The sequence below is a fragment of the Rhinolophus sinicus genome, linkage group LG07 (genome assembly GCF_036562045.2).
Source record: "Rhinolophus sinicus isolate RSC01 linkage group LG07, ASM3656204v1, whole genome shotgun sequence".
Lineage (NCBI taxonomy): Eukaryota > Metazoa > Chordata > Mammalia > Chiroptera > Rhinolophidae > Rhinolophus > Rhinolophus sinicus.
Genome location: NC_133757.1, coordinates 63750372 through 63772182, shown reverse-complemented (window position 1 = coordinate 63772182; position 21811 = coordinate 63750372). Strand labels below are relative to the sequence as shown.

Below are 21811 nucleotides of genomic sequence, written 5' to 3'. Positions count from 1 at the left end.
CGTGCCATGCGAGGTGGGCAGAGCTGCTGTTTGAAGGAGCAGGACCACAGGATGGATGTACTGAGCACTGGCCTAGACAGGGCAGAAGCTGCACTCAGTTCTTCCACAGCCAGGCCCGGCTGGGCCCCTTCCCTTACTCTCAATCACTCTTCCCGTTGGGGTCCTGCCTGCCTGGCCAGCAGGAGGCTGCTTAGGCTGCATGCACACAACTCCTGAGCTGGCAGACCTGGTTCCAGGCCTCGCTCAGTTTTTCCATCAGTCCGTCCTGAAGGGGTTGGGGGAAGAAGTGGCCGTGCCTCCTCTGGCCCCAGCTCAGTCCCTTCACGGCTCTGTGCTTTTACCCTCCTCTCCTACTTTCTGTGGGTGTGGGGTCTGCAGATCAGCCTGGCAGTAAGAGGCCTTGGCCCTTGGGTCCCCCAGTTTCCAAACACCAGTGTCCCTGAACCCCCAGCTCAGACAGAAGCTTCATTATCTTACAGTGAAAACAACATGCACAGGAACTGGATGTCTGCAGGACAAAATGGGAAAGGATTCCTTAAGACACTTGTGGAGCCTGCTGAATGTGGAGGTTCCCTACAGCAGGCCCCCCGGACATGTCTGGGGTCCTCTGGCCTGGCAACACTGTGTTGATTGAAGAGACGGAAGCACACAGAAGACCCCCTTTCTTCCAATAACCCCCAGGCCATAGTTAGGAGCCAGACAAGCCCCTCACTTGCCTCAGCTTCCCTCCAACAGTGTGTGTGCTCAGGACCAGCCTCAAGTTGAGCCCAAAGGTCCTGTGAGGAGCCTGTCCCTTCCTCCCAGCGCCCAGCTCTCAAGGGGAAAGGGCAGCTTGTGAGAGGCAGGACGTGGCTCTGCAGAGTCACCTGAGGCCTTGCCTGTGTCCCAGGTGCCCCCACCTTCTCTGCAGCCAACACAGCCTCCCCAGGTCCCACCATCAAATACTGCTTTGAGGGATGGTGCATGTGGAAAAGAGCCCCCACTCGTGACCTGGGTACCACCGTGTTTAGAAGTGTTTCTGTGGACACACACAAGTGAAGACAAGCTGTCGTGTGGAGGGCTCTCCAGGCCTCATCTGTGTGCTGCTCTGGACATTTTCTTTCCCCTTCATTCTCTGACTAGTGCCTCAGGGCGATCTTCCTCCCCTTACCCCTCCCTAGGCAGAAACAGATTCAAAGGAGTCAGGAGCCTAAATGCAAGACCAGAATAGAACAAGTGTTTCTACTCCCTAAGGCTGAAAAAGCAGGGATTCAGGAATGCAGGGTGGAGGAGGGGCGGAGGGTGAGCAGGGTCTTCCCAGGAGCTGGAGAAGAGGTCCCCCTTCTTGGGTAGCCAGAGAAGCAGCTCCCGAGTGAGGAATGAGGGCGCCGCCTCCTCTGACTGGTGCAGGTGAAGCCGCTGTAGCCGCCAAGGGAAAAGGGCAAAGCAGTTGAAATTGTCTTGTAAGTGCGCACACAGCCCTGTCACGCAATAAACTATGAAAAAGATTTGCAACACAGATGGCAAAAAGTAAAATTTTATGGCACATGGAGCTCTCACAAATCATTACTCGTCCAATAGTAACCGAGAACCCTCCGACAGGAAAATAGGCATAGAATAAGAAGATGCCTCCTCCCAGAACCCCGAAATACAATGCAAGATAAGTAATATGTGTATAGTAAACTGTTTAACCCCTTAACAATGAAAAAGAAAAGATAAAACAAGATGCATTTATTTGTATGGTTTGTCAGACTGTCAGAAATTATTTAAAACGTTGTGTACTGCCGTATGAGTACGGGGGACCCAACCCAACACCTGGCCCATAGAGAACTTCCGTTGTCCCTTGGTCCCTGGGTTCCTGATTCCTCTCCGGGGCGGCAGGCCTGGAGCCAGAGGGACGAATAAGTGACGGGTTTCTGGGCACAGGGAGGAGCGGGGGTTACGGTGAGTGAGACCTGAATGGGGGGCTCTCACCAGTGCCCTGCACCCGCACAGACGCGGAGCGATCTCTGTGCACCATCGACCCAGTATCATTACGGTCCAGTAAGCGTGATAATGAAAACAAAATCGATTGGATTTGTTTATTCTGGACTTTGTAAGGAAACGAGGTTTGCCCTGGTGGTGGTTCAGAGCTAGGACTACAGGACTGATAATTAGCAGGGTGATTAAGGAGAAGTTGCCTTTGTGGCAAAAAAGTGTACTTCTCTGGGGTAATGAACTCTTCCGGAGGTGGGGAGTCCTGGCTGGGGGTAGCCGAGGGGACCAGAGGCTGCAGGAAGCTGGTCCAGCCAGGGAAGAGCTGGGGTTTGTTCAGTCAGTAAAATGCGACGCGCCAGGCGCTGTTGTAGGCACTGGGGTGCAGCCCAGCTTGTAGGCTAGTAGGGAGCCAGGCGCTAAGCGTGTGCCAACGCCGTGTGAGAAGGTGCTGATGGCTACACAGGAAATTAAAGCTGGAGAAGGGCAGAGAGGTGGGGAGAGCAGGGGTATGGCGGCCCTGGAAGTCTCTTGAAGAGATGACTTTGAGCTGAGGACAGGTGAAGTGAGAACCAGAGCCTTGATGCTTTCCCAGACAGAGAAGAGCAAGGACAAGGCTGGGGTGGGGACAAGTCCACGAGTGGCTTCTCTGATTGTCCAGGTGAGATGCAGGTTAGGACAGCCTTAGGACCCCTTTGACCTCTTGCTTTTCACCCCCACTGTGGAGGATAGACCTAGTACCCACACGTTTGTGTAAAAAGGACGCTCTCTGCAAGCTGTGGACCCAGATGGAGCCAGAGGCAGAAACACCTGGGAAGGCCTGTGCTTGGGCTGGAGCTGCTTGTGAGGTCCAGGGCACATCTGCAGCTCCATCTTAGGGCCCACTAGAAGGAGAAGGGGTGCACAGCTCCTGCAGGGGAAATCCATCCGTCTGTCCATCCATTTGTTCATCCTGAAACCAGCAGACATTTTGAGCCCTCACTTTGTAGGAGGACCTTGGTTGGAGTAGCCACACCCAGATAAATCAGTCAGGGCTCCAGTTTTCAATATGAAGCTGTGTCTACATTTCCTGCTGAAGAAGGACAGGAGCTACTTCTTTGCAGTTTGGTGCCACCAGGTGGCAGTTGTTGGCTCTGTCTTAAATCAATGGGGGCCTGATTCTGGGTTGGGTGGCTCCTTGTGACTTCAAGACAGCAGCAACCCCTTCAGAAGTTGCTCAGTCAGTTGGTACCTTTTTCAGCCCAATCTAAGGAAACCGGCCTGGGAGAACTGGGGACTCAGAGACCGCTCCTCCCTCCACTTTCCTGCTTCCTAAGATGGAGTTGCCTAGGGTTTCCCCTATTTGCTTCCCTCCCATTTTTCCTGTTCTCTGTTCGAGGCACCAGGTGCTATTCTGAATTTACATTTTCATGGTGTTTACACGACTGACCTGTGATCCACTCTGTATTGGCGTAAGCAGAGAGACCTATCTGCTGGTGGCAGCCCCTCACAAGGCCCCCCTCCCCAAAAGCTGAGTGGGTTCCTGAGAACCATGTTAAATGACCCTGCCTTGGGGAGAAGTCAGCCTGTGGCCTGGCATCTTGACTTCCCTGCAATTTGTCCTTGTGAATGAATGTCTTTCTCCTTAGCCCTGGAAAAGGACCCCGTGATTATGCCTGTTCCAGGACCTAACTCCACAGCATTCTCACATCCACCCCAATGTCCTTTTGCCTTGGGTTTCCTGATTGTGACATCTGTCCCCAACCAGCCTCTGTCCCTAGGGATCTGTCTGCGGGATCAGGGGCTTCCATCCAGACCTCTGTCCCTGGCCTGTGTATGGGTCCTTACCAACAGTACTTGACATTCCAGACCATCTCTGAGATTCTGTCTGTTTCCAACTTTGTCACCCCCAACTAGAGGGGGCTGACTCAGGCCTGTGGAATTTGCATTATGGACCTAGTTTTCAGTTTGGGGTTATGCTTATTGATGTCTATGCTCAGTACAGCCTGGTCCCTTGTTGCAGGATGGAGAGCTGAAAGGAAGCCAAGAAGGAAAATAGCTAAGTCGTATGGACTTTCACTGAAATGGAAAGAAATGCAAATGACTTTCAAAAATCTTAAATATTGCTTATTCTTTGATCAAATAGTTTGTCTACTAAAATTTTATCTTAAGAAAATAGCAATAGGGTACAAATGTTCCACAGAACTCCAGATACTGAGTTGTCCCCCATTTTATCCATATTGGCAGATACTGAGTGTTGTCCCTTAATATCCATTCTCTTTTCTCTCATAATAATAGAAACTGATATTTATCTGGACAACTGGATGCCAAGACAAAAACTGTTTCTAAGCCTCCCTAATAGCTGGATGTGACCACAGTTCTGGCCAAGAGGATGAGAGCAGAGGGAACACGTGCAACTTCCAGACCTTGGAAGGGCTGTGCCCTCAAGGCTGGGTGTGCCACCTACCCCCTCCATTCCTAGCCTTGGTGGCTGCAGTGCAGATATGGTGAGGAGTCCTCTTGGGCCATTTTGAGAAGGACCATACCAGAAGGATGGTGGAGAAAGCACATTAAAAATGGAAGCCCTGCCAGCTCATGGACAAGAGCCGCCATACCAGACTGGACATTCACAAAAGAGGGAAATGAAAAGAAACTGTCTTGTTTAAGCCACGGTTGTGGGTCTGCATTGCAGCAAATGGACATATATCCTAACTATGTGTAGAACCTCTAAGAATATTATGGAAGAGCACTTAATGACATAAAAGATATTCACAGTATATTGTTAAGTGAATAAGATACTACAAAACCAGGTAGTGGTACGATCTTTCTTTTTCTTCTTTAAAAAGTATATATACAATAAATTCATATAAAAATTAGTAAGCTACATAATAAAATGTTAATAATGGTTAACTTTAGGTTGTGATATTATGATTTTAATTTTGTTGTCTTACATGTTATTTAAAAAAATATTTCAACATTTAATTGATTGATTGATAGATTTTTTTGTTAGATAGCTTTTTCTGAAGAGCACAATAACAGAAAAGTCAGCCATAAACCCACCACTATACATATAAAAAAATCTATCCAAGGATTGTAAATTCAAATGTCTTCAGACGTCAGGCCAAAAGTCATCGTGTGAAAGGACAAGATGTTCCAAAGGGGCAGGGTGTGGACCTTCGCCAGTTGTGTTCTGTATACTTGTTTTTACATTTTAAACATTATCAAACAAAGCCAATATCAATTCTGGTCAAACAAGAAAATGTCTACTGTGATAGCAGATGGCAAACTCTGCACCCTCCACTCCTATCTCCCCATCCAAACACTGTTCCTGGTTACAGGCTAGAGGCGGTGAGAGGTCAGAGTCAGTGGAGAGGTTCTTGGGAGAGCTACTGCAGAGTCGGAAGGAGACAGGCTGCCTTGGACAGAGCAGCACTGAGCTGAGATGAGCTGAGCATAGGCATTTCCAGGTAGCGGCTGACCTGGGGGCGGGAGGGAGAGAAGACCAATGCCAGAGAAAAGAGGCACGCTAGAATATGCTAGAATATGACAGGAGCAGAAGTGGGAGGGCTGTTACCCACTTCCCACCCCTCTCCCTTTTAAGTTTTCTGGAAGGGAAATCACACGTGTTAACAACCACCAGGTCTACGGGGCATTTTAACCTTTCACAAAGGACTCCTTCTGAGATGGGAATCATTTCTCTGTTGAAGGTGGAGGAAATGATGTTCAAAAAGTTCAGTAGCAATGAGGGCTTTGGATTTGAAACACCATTTCAGGCCGCAGAGTGGGCAGAGAGAGGCCCAGAAGGGTCTGTGAATAAAGCTGGGCCGACAGGTTAAGCTGTGCACTCTCACACTGCTGTGCTCTCGCCTGTAAGACGGTCACTGTGACGCTGATGATCCTCTTGGAGGTGACTGCTGGTGACTGTCCAAATGCCTCAGCAGCATTCAGTAGGAGGTTCAGGAGAGAGGAGACGATTGATTGATTCGTTCTTGATTCATGTGTTTCTTTATGCCCTGACTTGTCCCAGAGAACATCGAAGGACATAGAATCCGCATTGCAGGGAGAGGCATTGATCACCGAATGCTCTGTTCACATCTGTGTCCTCTAGGCCTTGAGCCGAGAGATTTTGCCTTCTTCCATTTATGCGTTCAACTAGGTGCCAGGCACCAGGCTAAGCGCTTAGAATATCCTGATAAGCCTGAGCTGACCTATTCCTACTGTCATGGCATCATAGTCCATTTGGGGAGATATATTAGTAAAAAAAAAAAAAAAATACAACAACAAAAAACCCCACACAAGTGTATTAAAGGTTTTTAAACACAGTGGAAGAAAAGACATCTTGTTTCTCTTGGCCCCAGCATGAGGTTGGCACAAACATGGTTCTCAGTGAGCATCTGTGCAAGGAATTGGAGGGTGAAGGAGAAGAAGAATGTGCAGGTACAGGGTGGACATCTGAGGGGCTGTGCTGGGGATCTCCACCCCCCAGCAAAGGGGAGCCCTCGTCCATGCCAGTTTTAGCTGCCCTTCTGCCGCAGCTAGGGCTCACCCTCGCAGGCTGAGCCTCCACAGGCCAAGCTGCCGGTGGGCTGTGGGGCAGCCTGGGACAGCTGGGGTCCTCTCCAGGTATGCAACTTCTCGCTGGAGACCTGGCTTTGGCAAGCTCCTCTGCAATGGTTATACAAGGCTTTCCTGACAAATCAACCTTCTATATTCCTGGGATTTTGTTTGCAAGTGCACCCTTGAATGCTGCAGGCACAAAACTGGTGCTCCATAGCTTTTTGTAAAGTGAATGAAGAAATGAATGGATAGACAGGTAAATGGCAGATGCTTTCAGTGTGTCAGGAAGCGGTGCTGAGTCACGCCCCTCCAGGCTGTCCTATGTGGGATGAGTGAGGGGAATCACCTGGCCAACCTTGCTCAGACATCAGTCAATTTCATTCAATAAATATTTATGTTGCGATTCAAGTGTGCTCTGAAAGCCTGCTGTTGTTGGGTGAGGCTGAGGTCAGCAGGAGGGAAGGGAGGCTGCGAGTGCCTCACCGCTGGAGTGCGCTGAGAAGTCCTGCTATGCACACATGACCTGTCTGTGCTAGGCAAGACGATGCCAAAACAAGTTACAGAGAGAACCAGACAGCAGGAGAGAGCAGTGGAGTGGGTGGGGGTGGGCGCAACATCCTGGAGAGGGAGACTAACCACTCATAGGAGTGGGCTGTTCAGAAGGGAAGAGAAAGGGTCCTACACATCCAGGTTTGCAGTGATGAAGTCACAGTTATGAAGCACTTACTGTGTGTGTGTGAGAGAGAGAGAGAGAGAGAGAGAGAGAGAGAGAGAGAGAGAGAGACAGGGAGAGACAGGGAGAGACAGGGAGAGACAGGGAGAGAGGGAAAGGAAATGAGAATAAGCTGTTGGTGGCTTGGTCAGGTATTGAAAGACAGGCATTGTCAATCCCACTTTGTAGACAAGGAAACGGGGAGTGTAAGAAGAAGCCATATTTGACCCCAAGTCCACCGGTGGATGTTTACATAATTCAAACCTATTAGAAATTGGAAAGCTTTTATTGTGTTTATTCATTATTCAGTTAGAAACTTATTTCATTTCTTGAACAGTCATGTCAATGAAATCCTGCACATTTATTGAACATGTAGCATGGGCACTCATCTATGCATTTGTTTCAGCAGAAACATGTCTTAATAAAGACAGTACAGTGAAGAGTGTTGAGCTTAGGGTTGGGAGGTTTGGATTCCAGTCCTGCTTCTGTGGTTTACTAGCTCTGCAAGTTGTCATCTCCCCACTCCTACTCTTAACATTCTGCAGCTTTCTGTTATTTCATTCTTATGGGGAATTGTTTTGTACCAAAGAGCTGACCTTGAAAGTTATTTTTCCTAGAGGTTTATTGGTGAGATAATTTAGATTTGCAGACTGAGATCTTTCTTCTGTTTTTGGCTGGATTCTATTTGAGATTTCCTTGGATTGATTTTGCTTTCTTATTAACAATTCATTATTACATCTTTAATAATAGTCAGGTAGACTTACCAACTCAATGTTTATAAAATGATTTTTCTCCAAGTCATTGACTGGTAGATCCATGAGAGTTAGTCCTGGATGTTGGTATCTTAGAAACTGAATCCCGTACACGCACCTGTAGGACGTATCCCAGACAGAGGTGTGGTCCTGCCCCCAGAGATTCTCACAGCAGCTAGAACTGGGAAGCAGGAGGCTAAAGGCTTATGCTGAGCCCTGTCAAGAACCTCGGGCTCTGGTGTGATGGCTGAACACTGGGGACAGAGGGGACACTGTGTCCATGGCCTCTGGGGAGAGAGGGTGCATTTCTGGCTGAATCTTTGCGAGGGCCAGACAATTAAATTTGCCAACTTTCCACCGTGTAAGTGAACAGAGGAAAGTTCATGAACTTAATTGTCCGATCAATATCATGAGTATGGGAGCCTCTTCCCCAGCTGAGGGTGGGCAGTATTCTGAGAGCTGCCCTTCTAGAAAGCTCTCTAGGGCAGTGGCGAGAAGGCCCAGTGAGTCCGGGGCCCTCTGGTGTCCAGGGCTACATGGCTCCAGTTTCCCTTCTCCTTTCCTAGCCAGAATCTCTAGGGCTGGGTCCTAAAGCCTCAAGCTCAGGTCTGCATCCTTGTGCCTCGCACAGAGTAGATGCTACATACGTGCTTGTTGAGATGGACTGAACTGGACTCTGAAACTCCAGAGGCTGTGGACTTAGTCTCTCTCAATACAACCTCTTTCCCGTCCTAACACTTGATAAGAAGTTATTATCAGTTTGGAAGTTATGATAGACTCACACAGAATTTATGTCAGGGGTGGGAAAATCAGCTGCCTGCAGGAACCAGGTGGGTCACACAAACGTGACAGGTGACCTGGAAGAAAGTGGTGTGGAATCTTGGGGCCTGTGGCCAAGTAGAATTGACATGCCCAGTCTACAGGCAATCAATTCGAACTTCTAAAAGATTTCTGTTGGCCAAATAAAATACCTCTGATCCAGTTTAAAGGCACTTGGTTTATATTTTCTAGCTAAAAAGGAAAAACAACCCTTTTGTTATGTGTGTGAGTAAAGCTGGGCAAATCAGGCAATGGAGCATGAGTAAGGGAGAAATGTAAGGAAACGAGCACAGCAGGCCGGCAGGTGGAGGGAGGAGCCCCGTGGGGCTGCTTGGCCCCTGGTGGGCTCACCCTGGAGAAGCAGAAGAAGCAGGTGTCATCTGTGAGGAGCCAGGGCAGCATCTTTCCAGGAACGTGGCCCCTGGTGGACCATGGCAGTGGCAAGACAATAATGACCATAATGATCAAACAATCATAGCTGGTTGTTATGGAGCGGTTGCTATGTGCTGGGTGTTACTGTTTCCAGTACTGTTTTCCTTTTGTCTTTTAAAAAAATACTTTATTTTTTAGAGCAGTTTTCGATGCACAGCAAAATTGAGCAGAAAGTTCGGAGAGTCCGCATATCCCCCTCCCCTCCCCCCACAGCTCCCCCATTATAACAGCCTCCAGAGTGGTACGTTTACTATAATCAATGAACCTATATCAACACATCATAATCACCCAGAGCCATAATTTACATTAGGGTTCATTCTTGGGGGGCGCATATTCATTCTATGGGTTTTAACAAAAGTATAATGACACGTCTCCAGCACTGTAGTATCATACAGAATCATTTCACTGCCCCAAACATCCTCTCTAACTGTTTTTAGTTCTCCCACCAGCACTCCATGGAGGCATTTTTATCCCTCTTCCCAGAGGAAGTCCTGGAGGTCCTGAGAGACGAGGTACCCTGCTCAAACACTGAGCCTGCTTCAGTGGAGCTAGATATGCACGGACTCTGCAGCCCAGGGCCGCCTCAGGTGCAAAGCTTTCTTATTTTGTGAGGATGAGCTGAGCTGTGTGATTCCCTGGGAACCATGTGAGAATACACTTTGTTCTGTGGCCACCACCGGTGAAGGTATTGGAAGTTGGCTTGCATTTAAGTAGCTGCTTTTACCTTTTACACGACAGTAAAATGAATGAATGATAGGGGATTTCCAAGAAAATCAAATGTACATCTACACCTTGTATGTATATTTTTTCCCTTTTTTTGTTTTGTTTCCATAGTCCCCTGTTCATCCGGAATCTCAATTAGCTGCTACTTTCCCCCATATATTCTATTGTGTTTAGTCAACCTAAGCTTTCTTGGCAATTTCTAAAACTACAAAATAGTACATTTGCTGACAAGTACAGAATGTGGTGTCCATACTGAGCCAGCATATGTGGCTCCTTCTGCGTGGGGACAGCTGTGTGGCCACTGGGGATTACACCAGAGAGGACTTTAAAACATATAATAACAAAACAACATTACAAATGACCAGGACCTTTCTAAAACACATAAATAGGAATTCAGTATGTTTTGTTCTTCCTGAGAATTGAGGTATTTTATCTGCTGTTATCATTTCAGACTGTGTTTACTGAAGTTGTTTCTGCTAAAGAAAGTTTTAAAAGGGAGATTGGGAAAATCTCTTCTGAACACAATTTAAATCTCAAGTCCAACATATATTCATGCATTCTGGCTCAAAAGATGTTGACAGTGGTGCCTCCAAATGGTTCTCCAGTTTTCCTAACACAGAGCAAATGGTAAGAAATCAATACCGTATGTAGGTTTTGAGACATCAACCTGGAGCCTCAAATCCCTACTATTTTCTAAGGAGTTAAGATTCTTTTCAGGAATCAATTTAAAATAATTCATAATTCAACTGAAAGCCAATTTAGGGCTTAGAGGTATAGATGCTTCAACTTCCAGAATTTTATTGCTGCTCTCAGTGTTTGTGAGATGACAATTTTCCCTTCACAGAGCAAGCTTAAAATTAGAAAAATCAAACACCCATTAGAGAAAGCAGGTTGACTCTCTTATTAATTGATATAGGGATGTACATCTCCCATTATCCAGGCAGGAGCCCAGCACATTCCCCTCATTTTCAGGGGCCAGAGCCTGGGTCAGCAGCAGCCCGGTTGGCCTAAGCCGGAGCTGTCTGCCTTTAAGAGCTGGGCTTGAATTTTCAGTGGTAGGGATGTGCTGTCCTGGGGGAACCGCCTCTGCAGCACCTGCACATAAATCTTAGGGGTGTTGTGTTACTGTCGCTTCGTTTTATTTTCTAAAAAGTGAACAACCTTGAAAGTTGAATTCCCCACTCTGTTCTGGCTTCTTTCTGCTCTGCTGGACAGGAGGTAAAGTAGCACGCCTGTTTAGTAACCAGAAAATGGTTCTTACAGGGAACGGAGACTCTGCGGCCGCTGTGTGTGAAAAACGGAGAAGGAGCATTGAGGACCAACCACAGAATTGTCTCCTTCCAGAGGCTGGAAGCAACCCAGGTGGGGGTAGGAAGGGCGAGAATCTGTTGAAATATGACCCCGGTTTTAACTTGAAGCATTTCCGTCCTAATAGAAGCCCCCTCTAATGTCTTCTACAGCTTTGATTTTGGAACACGTCACATTCCTCATTAAAGCAATCACTGTTAAAACATAAAGCAACACAGGATTTATTTCTTCATTAAACTGATGATCCGTATATGAAGCCAATTAACATTACGAGTCCGGTGAACACCAAGTGTAAAGAGGTTAGAGAAAATTAAAAGCAGTCACCTTGGTCTTTACATAAAGAAAGTACACTTTTAGGTTGTAAATCATCAGTGTCCAAGCGGGACAGATCGGTGAATTTGGTTAATTGGAAAATACATTTTACCGCACAAGAATTAAGGAAAAATAACCTTTTCGTTACTAACGTCCTTTTTTAGGGGGGAGGAGAACGGTAACAAATACATATTAGTCAGCTTCTCCCTGGCCCCGGGTTGTCTGAGACAAGCGGAGGGAAAAAGGGGCTTCGCGTCCTCAAAGTTTGCTGTAGCTTTTCGTTCCTAAGGTTGCTCGGTTGTTTCTTTATTCGCTGTTTTGCCAACAGGAACGATCCTGGCCTCTCGGCTCGGGGAGAGGGGACGTCTGTCAAGGCGAGGCCAAGGGTCCTGAGCTGGCTCCGAGCCCCGCGCGAGGTGGGTGTTTTCCGGGAGCAGAGCTGGTTGTCCCTCCACGGAGGACAACTCGCGGACGCTTCCCGGCTGGAGCACCGGACAGGAGCCGCGCGCGGGACTGCGGAGTCGAGATTTTGGTGTGTGCTGTGAGCGCTGAATGCACGTCCCAAGTAAATTTCGCAGGTTTGTACCAGACAGGATACGGGTGGGTCCCCGGAACGCCCGGGATCCTGCCGGGCGAGTACGCCGCAGCGCAGCGCAGCACCCCAGGAGGACGCTCAGGACCCGCCTCATTTCACTCCGCTATCTCAGAGGAACCAGTGCCGCGGTCTAGGGTTTTGATCCTCCGGTTGCCCGCAGCCCCGGAACATATCTGGGCCTTTTTGCCTCAGCAGATGTCGCGGATGGGCAGCTGATACTGGGGCTAGGACCTCGTTGGGTTTTGCGGCCAAGCCGGCGCCGGGCGCCTGGGACCGAGGGTCCTCTGACATATACTCTGGTGCTCCTGGAGCATCTTGGCGGAACCGGCCCGGATGCCAAGCGAATCCTCACTTCGCTTCACAGGACACGCAGGCAGGAGCTGCCACCTAGGGTAGGTGGGAGCCTGAGAAGGCTTTTGGCAGACCCAGGCGAGCAAAGGGAGCCTCGGGCTCCAAAGAGCAGGGGTCCTCTGAGAGACACAGGGAGAGAGACCGCGCGCGCTCAGCCTCTTGTCCGGGGCCGAGAGACGATCGGCTCTCGGGGCCCCAGCCCTCCCTGGGCGACGTGAAAACAGCGCTCTCAGCGGCCCCGCCGGCCCGGTCTGCTACCGCACCTGCCTCCCAACGTGTAGGCCCGCAGCCTGGACTCGCTGAGTCGATGGCCCTGGCCGAGCTGGTGCCGCGGGCTCTCTCTGCTCTGAACCCAGTCGGAGTTTCCAGCGGTTTCTTTCGTGTAGCCGGCCCGACTCACCGCGCCAGGGCGGGCGGTGCCCAAAAGGGGCCGCTGAGGTGCACCCGGCTGCAACTTGCCTCCGCAGGAGCCGTGCCGCCTCTTCCTCCAGGCGGTTTTCGGAGGGGAGTCCACGGGCGGCCCAGGGCCCCAGCACTCTGCCCTCCAGCTCGTTGCGCCTCGCCGGGGCTGGTGGTGCACGTGTGGGCCCGCCGGGTCTTTTGTTTCCAACGCACTGTGTCTTTAAGGTCAAGGCTGGATCCCAGGCGGTGCAGGGACCGGACCCACCGCCTCGCCATGGCTCCTGAACGCAGCATTAGAATGTTTATAAAATATTCAATTTATGCAGTCTGTCCAAGAAGCCATCGTCCCAAAATAAAACCAGCAGTCTAGACGGAACACAGACACCAGAACTTATCAACAGTTGTCTGACTTGCATCTTCTGATGCATCTTGAGTGGGTCATAATACCAACTTTATTTTCAGTGGTGCATAAATTAATTACACGCATTTAATAACCAAAATATCATTATATTCCCCCTTTAATATCATAAAGGCTTTCCGCCAGGGAAGCACTTAATAGTGCAGGGGGCCGTAACGGGCTATTATCCTGGTGTAATGCTATTACAGAACCAATTATGCGCCATTAGACTTGCTTTTTTTGCAGTTTATGTGATTTGATCCAATCCCGCGCCCCTGACTTGAAAATTTCAGCTCGGTACTTTAGAGTTTAATTTTCACCCAGGCAGAGGGAAGGGCGGTCTCTCTCTGCTGAGTGTCTGCCTCCGATGCATTTTAAAAGTAATTGCGGAGGGTCCCACCGCATATCATTTGCATCGAGAAGCAAACATAAATTCAAGGACCCCTTGCTGAGAACAAAATCAAACTTTCCTTTTGTACGGTCGCTTGGAAAGGGAAACCGTGTGCAGAGTCCCCCCAAAACCCATCCGGCGGCAAAAATTAGCAGCGCTTTGTCAATTCGCAGCCCGGGAGCCGCCAGGCCTTTGACAAGGGCGCGCCCAAATCTAAGCTCTCCGGGAGAAAGAAGGTTTGAGTCAGGGGACTCGGGTGGGGGTGGGGTGGAGTGTTAAGAAAATATGCCTTTTTGGGGGGTGGGGGTGATGGTTGTTACCATCCTCTTTTAAAAAAAAGAGGAAAACATTCCTGATGTTTGCCGAGAAATGACGGATTTTTTTTTTTTTTTACACCACGTGGGCCATTTGTAAGGCCCAATAGACCTATCCAAGTTACTCGCTGTAGACAGCGCTGGAAATAATCAGATTAAGGCCAATTATGCGTGAGATTATAAAGGCGAGTGCTGAGCGGCGGCGCGCGCTGTAGACAGACAGCAAGACATCTGGCCACTTCCCGAGTCACTTTTCTGGTCCTGCAGGCGCCAGCCGCGCCGAGCCCCTCCCGCCTCCAGCCGAGCCCAGCGTGCGGACCCGAGGCGGTCACGCTCCGGCCTTCCTCGCCCGCCGCCTGCCGAGGTATGCTCGGCTCCCGACCCGCTCACCGGGCCCCGCGAAACAGGCCTGGGGGCTCGGCTGCCTTCCTGGCGGCGGCTGCTGTTCGCGCAGATGGCCTGGCGCGTTCGCCCGACCCGGCTGCGGTGACCTGGGGGCAGCGCTTGCGCCGGGGACACCTGAGAACCCGGAACTGAGCGAGTATGCATTAGGGCGGGGGTGGGAGCACAACTGTCCGGGAGGTGGACCCGAACCGAAGGGCTGTCCTGTGGATCCCCGGCTTGAGACGGCCCTGTCACCTCCACTCCAGTCCTCAGTGCGCTAACGGTGTTGGGAGGGGATTTTCCCGGAGGGGAGCAGTCGTTGCGCTGCAGGTCGGGCTAGAGCGCAGGCAGAGGGGGACTTAGACAATTGCTGTTTGCTTTGCAGCCAGGCCGGAGCTCCGCACCCCTGTTGGTCCTGCGGTCACCCTCCCGAGTCCGAGCCGTCCAGAGGATTCGGCCGTCCGCAATGTTTTATTTTCACTGTCCGCCACAACTGGAGGGTGAGTAAGAGCAGCGCCCGGCCGCTTTGAAAAGCCTGCGCGGGCCAGAAAGGGCCCAAGCGGCAGTGTGCTGGCGGGTGGTTGGGTCCCAGCTCTGCCAGAGTTGCAGCCGCCGGACGGTGGGTAGAGGCACCCCTGATCCCCTCTCCATACCCCGCTCCTGCCTCTCGCCCCGTTGCCACCTGCCTCCCACCTCCCTCCCCGCCTGAGCTGGGCAGCCCCAGGCTATGCGAGCCTAGGGGACCAGTGGGTCCTCCCAGCACAGATGCTGGTGTCACGCCTCTAATCCGGACTCCCCCGCCCAGGGGGCCGCATCAATCTTTCACGGTGTTTTGCAAACATCCTGAAAAGCCAAGGTGGACTAGGGAGTTGGCCTGCATTGTCCTGGGCCCTACCATGAGCAGGAAAGAGTCTCTGCCTGCTGCCCTCACTCTGGCACAAGGCAATACTGCTCCGGGCCTCAACGTGTGTTCCAGGCCACCTTGGCCCTTTGGAGCCAGGAGGTCCAGCCCACCACCTCTCTGAATGACCTGGCCTGGCTCCTCCTCTGTGACACCCTGGGTCTTTGACCTCAAATGCCTACCACTTCCCACTCTCAGGCACAGCCCAGTGGCCAGGGTATGCGTCTTTGAGGGTCTCCAGGACTTAAAAGAAATTCTGGCTCAGGTTCCTTGGTGTGGTCTCTGCACTGGATTGTTGGTGGGGATAGGTTGGTGAGAAGGGGACAGCTTGGATCCCTGGTACCCCCAGGGTAGTGAGGGTAGTAGAAATTCTCAGGAGTGGGCCCCTTGCACAAGGGGAGATTAGTATGCATGAGGCAAAGCCAAGCCCAAGGAAGGCCCTGGCCCTTTAACAGTGTCGGCCTCAGAGCAGTAGTCTCAGCTGTGGGACATTAGGACTTTTATAACCGTGGGAGCAATACCCACGGTTGTAGTAGTGGGAGCGATACCCACTACTTGGCTTTGACAATTCACTCCTTTGATTTATTTGTGGGGTGGAAGAATTTTGGAAGCCAAGAAATCCAGGGAAGCATGGGGCAGGGCAAAGGTGGTACGATACTGAGAGGCCTAAGTCATCAGAGGGTGCTCACTCGCCCTGCTCCGGGTTACCCTGAGCAGTGGCTGAGGCTCAGCTGCCCAACAACACAGGGGTTTCAGAAGTGTGTTTTTGTTTTTCTCATGGAAGCTTTTAAAAATTCAGTAGGATTTTCTAAAGAGGGCTAATGAGGACCAGTGTTGAAACCCTACCACGTTGATCAGCGTTCCTAAGAAGAAAAGGCCAGCCACTTGCCTGCCTTTCGCGTCCTTTTACCTCCAAGGACCCAAGCAGATGGGCTTTATGAAAAAGTCGAAGTGGTGCATCCCCTGACATTTTACCCCAGGCATGGAGGGAGACCCTCCAAATGTGTACCGGACACATCTTCTCTGCACTTCTGAACCTTGGGTGTGGACTGACTGACACCCAGTGACCCACCTTTCTGGCCAAAGTGGGGACAGCTGAAGTTTTGGGCATTTAGCAGGTGGTGGGCTAAATGACTTAAGGGGAAAGCCCTGTGTGCAGAAGCCTCTTAGGGAGAGTCCTAGTCCAGCCTGTCATGGCCCCCACATTGAGCTGCTGGCTGCTGTCAGCCCAGCTCAGATGGCTCACCTTTCATCCCACACCCCCCCACATCCCACCTTAACGGTGATTCTGATTGATATGATCAGAAGAAAAGGAGATGGGTCTTTAAGATCCTTTTTATCTCTTTGCAGATGTGTTTCTAAGTCAGTTTTGCAGAAAGGGATGTTTATTTTAGTTTAGTGTTTCTGGAGAGGAGGTGATCTGCTGCAGATAGAAAGGCTGAGAACAGACCTTTGGTATATGACATCTCATTGTAGCCTTTCAGCTTTTTAATTTTTATTTTTTTATTAATCTAGAGAGGCATAAAGGAGAAAGAACAGCATGGTTCATACTCTCACTTCTCAGATAATTTTGTACTGATATTACAGTTAAAAGTACAACATATACCTGCTTAAGAAATTAAAACAGAACAGTAACGTATATGTTGAAAAGTGAAATCCTCCTTCTTTACCTCTTTTTCTGAAAGTACTTCTGATTGTTGGTTTTTTTTTGTGATTCCTTCAAGAAAAATACATTTTTTTTGCTGTCATTTATATATATTTTTCGGTATGTGTCATCCCTTACTTGTGCTGAGACATATTGTCATGTCATTCTGAACTTTCCTTTTTTCACTTCATAATAAATACTTTGGGGATTTTTCCATGTCGAAGTATACAGATCTACTGATTTCTTTTAAACAGCTGTGTAGTATTCCATCAGTTATGCAGAAAAATGTCTACTGATGGGGACTTGGGCTATTTTCAGTTTTTTTCTTTAAATTACTATGTTGCCAGGAACATTCTCCTCTGTTTTGTCACTCTTCATAAGTATATTCATAGATTAAATGCCTGTATGTGCACTTAAATTTCTTATGGAAACGGTCGAATTACCCTTTAATCAGGCTGCTGCCACAAGTGGTGAGTGGTGGGCACATTTGATTACACACATATCTGTTTGGGTATCATGATGCCCCTTCCCCCCCCCTTTTTTTTTTGCCAAAATGGTGGAAATACTAGTTCATTGTTCTGTTTTGTTTAATTATTGACAAGTTTTAACAGTCTCATAACATCGACCATTCTACTTATTTTAAAGTAAAAAGCCACTTCTCATATTTTCCTCTTTTCTATTAGGTTGTCAGTCTGTGTTCTTATTAATTTGATGAAGCATCAGCCTTTTTTTAGGATTCAATTTAACATGCAGTGTTTCACTTAAAGCTATTGTGTGTACATGTGGTGAACAATCTGGGACCAGCAGCTGTAAGTTAGAGACTGAGGCTGATTGTGATTGGAGAGCCTCAGAGACTGTGTTCTGTCCTCACCAGTCAAGTGCTTTGTTTCAAAAGGAAACAATTTGGTTTCCCACAAAAATAGTGGAAATAAGACTGTTTTGAGGCTGCCCCTTTAAGTTTCCAGTGAACTGGAGAGAAATATTTGTAAGTAGGGTTTTGAAGAAGAATGGGACTTGGACCGGAAGATAGAGGGAGAAGCTTCAGCAGAGAAGGGGGTGTTGTGGCACTGGAGTAGAATACTAAGTGGGAGGGACTCCCTTTAGTAGATGGAATTATTGAAAGCCTAAAGGATCTTGCTTCTTGGGGACTGAGGTCCTTCTGAGGGACGTTGTTGGGGCAGTGTGCCTTGCCAGCTCTTAATGCCGAACATGCAGAGATTCTGACACCAGAGCCCATGGCAGGTATGGCATTCACTAGTTAATGGGAACTTGCTCATTTGTTTTCCTAAGAAGCCATTGTGGACTGTCAAGTAAATGGTGCACATTTGGAAAATGATCTGAATGCACATTTGGGGCAAACTCTGTTCTGGCTTGTTGGGAGCTTTGGAGGTTGCTGGAGGACAGTGGAAAGGACGCCTTTCTTTTGGGAAGCAGGAGCAGTGGGTCCTTTATGAGCCTGGCCAGAGGGTGCGGTGCCCTTTGAGAGTGGCCCTGTGCAAGTCTACCAGGAATTCAGGACGGCGGCTATTGGTGCAGATGTCTTGTTAATTGACATCTATATAACAGATCCACTATGGTGCTGATGAGTTGTGACCAATGGTAATTAATATTCATTTATAAATTTCTTCACTCCTCTTGTCCTGAATTCTAGGAGAAAAGTGCTGAGAAAAGCTCCTGGTGTTTTGTTTCCTCCCAAAACCCCCAGCCCTTAACTCTTGTTGTTTACAGAAACACAGGCGAGTGGACTAACAGGTGAGCAAAAGGAAGACATGGCAGCTTCTATTAAAGGGTCTGAGGTAGGGAATAAGGTAAAGGCACATTGGACAAAGGTGCAGCTGGGAGCTGGAGGGCAGATGAAGGCGCCACCTTACGCCAGTGACCCTTCACAAGAAGCAAACTTGGCTATCTTGGGGAGTAAGGTTGCCACCTGCCCTATGAAATAGGCATAGCTGGGCCTAAATAGGTTACTGGGAGAGAGAGAGCACCAGAGAGCAGAAAAGAGGGGTTTAATAAGAGGAGTGGAGGAAGATACTTTGGGACAGACGGGGCTCTGTCTAGAGAGATGGATTGGTGCCTCTGAAAAAGAGAATAAGCGTGTATAGCCTGGGATGGTGTGAGGACCGGGGGCCCTCAGCCTAGGCTGGTCCTGTTTGCTCCCAGCAGGCACTGCACCCTTTGGCAACCACTCAACAGGAGATTTTGACGATGGGTTTCTGCGCAGAAAACAGCGCCGGAACCGGACAACATTCACTCTTCAGCAGGTAATGAGGGCGTTCCCCTTCTGAGAGTTAGCTGCTTCCTGCTTTCAAAAAAATCAAAGTTTTAGCTACTCTTCTTTGTCTTTTAAAATAAGTCCAACTGATTATGTTAACTGGAGCTTTCTGTTTTCTTGAACAACTTATGTGTCAAGGAATCTGTTTGGGGAGAGGGCATAAGACTTTGACCTTATGATCCCTGATGGTAAGTAAAGAGGCAGTAATGACTGCTCTCATTTGCCTAAGGCTTATTGATAGTCTGGGGAACATTTCCACATCAGCGATGCCATTTGAACTTCCAAAATAACCCTTTGAGGGAGGCAGGTAGGATGTTCTTATCCCCGGAAGGTAGATGAAAAGATGGGCCCAAGAAGCTGAGGGATTTGTAGAAGGTATTGCTGCCCATAAATGGAAGGGCTACAGTTGGAACCCTGATACCGTGTTTCCTGGACCTGGGCCCCTTCCCTTAGATCTGTTCAACTTTAGGAGCAAACTGGAGCAGTCAGGAAGGGGACCAAACACCCTGAGGCAGTTTCTGTGGGACTGACACCGGTGAGGGCCTCTGCAAGTTGTTTCTTTCCTCTTACATCCTATGGTGAATGCTCTGTGGATTGCTCTAATTTATAAGGCTACCTTAGATTTTGATTCCTATGCATATATTTATATGTAAATTCATGTAAATATTTGTACCTCTTTTCTTATTCCTACTTCTCAGGGGAGCACTGAAGTTGTTAGCAAGTCTTAGCTCCCAGGTCCTCGGTGGTTGAAATTTTGATTCTGTGAGATTTTTGCAAAAAGCTCTTTTCTCCCTCTTCTTCCCCTATTTGATCTGTGAACTGACTTCCTTGCCACTCATAGCAAATCTGAAATATGCCTCTGCTTCCTTTTACCCAGCCACAACCCCTCACCAGTAAATATTTCTTCCTTTTCCCAGCTGGAAGCTCTCGAGGCAGTTTTTGCCCAGACTCACTACCCCGATGTCTTCACCCGAGAAGAGCTGGCCATGAAAATCAACCTCACGGAAGCCAGAGTGCAGGTGAGCCTTCTGTTCAATTATTTAATTCCCTAATATTAAAACTGGCAAACTTTTTTTTTTTTTTTTGACATCATGACTGCAGAGTGCACATTTGGCCAAAGAAAGCAAATGAAGACTATCTGTCATTTTCATGATGCACTTTAATAACATCAACATAATGTGGAATATTAGATTAGGTTGATTAATCGGTCATTCATAATTAACTAGTGATAATGTTCTACACTAATTTGTCCGCGTCTCTAAGGTACTAAATTACATCAATGCATATCCATTTCCTTGCTTTGGAGAAAAAAAAAAAGAGCTGAGATGCTATTCTCCAAGCAGCTCTGAGCACTCTGGGGTAAGGCCAGTCAATTGCAGAGAACTGTGTTTTCAGATGGGAACAGGGTAGGATCCGCTTTCCAGAAATTGCATCATGTCCAACTTTTCCCCGGCACGCGGACTCTTTTAGCGAAGTGGATCCGAAGAACATGTGCAATTTAAAAATCTTTAAACGCAGCAGCAAAGGGCTGCCTCGGAGATGAGTACCGCCTGCGGTGACTGTCTCTAGGTAGGATTTTCTTTTTAGAAGCTACACGGTGGTTGCGTTTAAGTGCACAAACTGGCGGAGCCCGGCAGATGTGCCGGAACACGGGAGGAGCAGATTCCCAGCGCCGCCTCTCCCTCTCCGGAGAGCTAGTCTCTGAGCACAATTATATATTCATTTTATTTATGGGGTTTCCTCCATGCTGTTTCTGGTCTTTTTTATGTAGGGGCTTGGGGTTAAGACTATACAAAGATCTAATTGTAGGAAATATAATAGTTTGCTTTCGGTTCCCCTGGGTCATGTTAGTATCTCTTAAAAACCAATGGCTGAAGAGAGATAATGGAATTCTGAGCAGTAAATTGGGGGTTGTAAACAAATTATTTCCCCTATAATCAGATTATGTGATCCTGATTATTAAATCTGAACATGAATCATTGGTCATATGCGGGCAAATTAAACTGATTATTATTTGGAAATGAAAATCTCCTTTGGCCAGGATGCCGTCTTTCCTTTCTTTTTTTAATGCCAGCTTGCCAATAGCTGCCTAAAGACTGAACTGCAAATTGAGATAAATGACACAATTATTGAGCATTCAGAAGTGGAAGATCATAACTTCTCCCTGAAAGGTGCAAGGGTGAGATAGGGGTGGTGACAATTAAAGCTGGGAATTGTTGTTGAGGCTGTTGTTGGCTATTATGCAAACAGACAATGGCTGTGAAGCATTTGTTTAGTGAGCCTCCTGTGTGGGGACATGGGCTTTGGTGGCGGGAAGGGAGCTGTGTTTACATTTACACTGCTTGCTCATTCAAATATGATTAATGTTCTATAAAGCAGGGTCTTAATCGAAGCTGATGTTGTCAAACAATAACTAAATAGGGAAATAAACGACTCCATCACGCTCCTTCCTCAGAAGCAGGCGAACTGTCAGTGCAAAGTCATTAAAATATGATAATGAAAAATAGCTCAATTAAATGTTGTTATAGCTGTGACCTTCATTCAATTAAGACGCAAGAAAGTGTCTGCATTTTGCTTTGCATTTAACTGCCCTAAATTTAGACTAGAGATAA

The 21811-nt window shown here is 48.4% G+C and overlaps 1 protein-coding gene across 4 annotated transcripts in view; it reads left to right on the top strand.

Moving 5' to 3' along the window:
• The first annotated feature begins 14225 nt into the window (after positions 1 to 14225).
• Positions 14226 to 21811, top strand: part of DRGX (dorsal root ganglia homeobox) — a 32058-nt gene continuing 24472 nt past the window's right edge. The window contains exons 1-4 of one of the 4 annotated variants that reach the window (XM_074337260.1): positions 14226 to 14361; positions 14767 to 14881; positions 19091 to 19188; positions 20117 to 20218. In XM_074337260.1, the coding sequence (XP_074193361.1) occupies positions 14848 to 14881; positions 19091 to 19188; positions 20117 to 20218 (234 nt within the window). In that variant the 5' untranslated portion in view covers positions 14226 to 14361; positions 14767 to 14847. The other 3 variants (XM_074337259.1, XM_019730163.2, XM_074337258.1) reach the window with 3 other exon arrangements.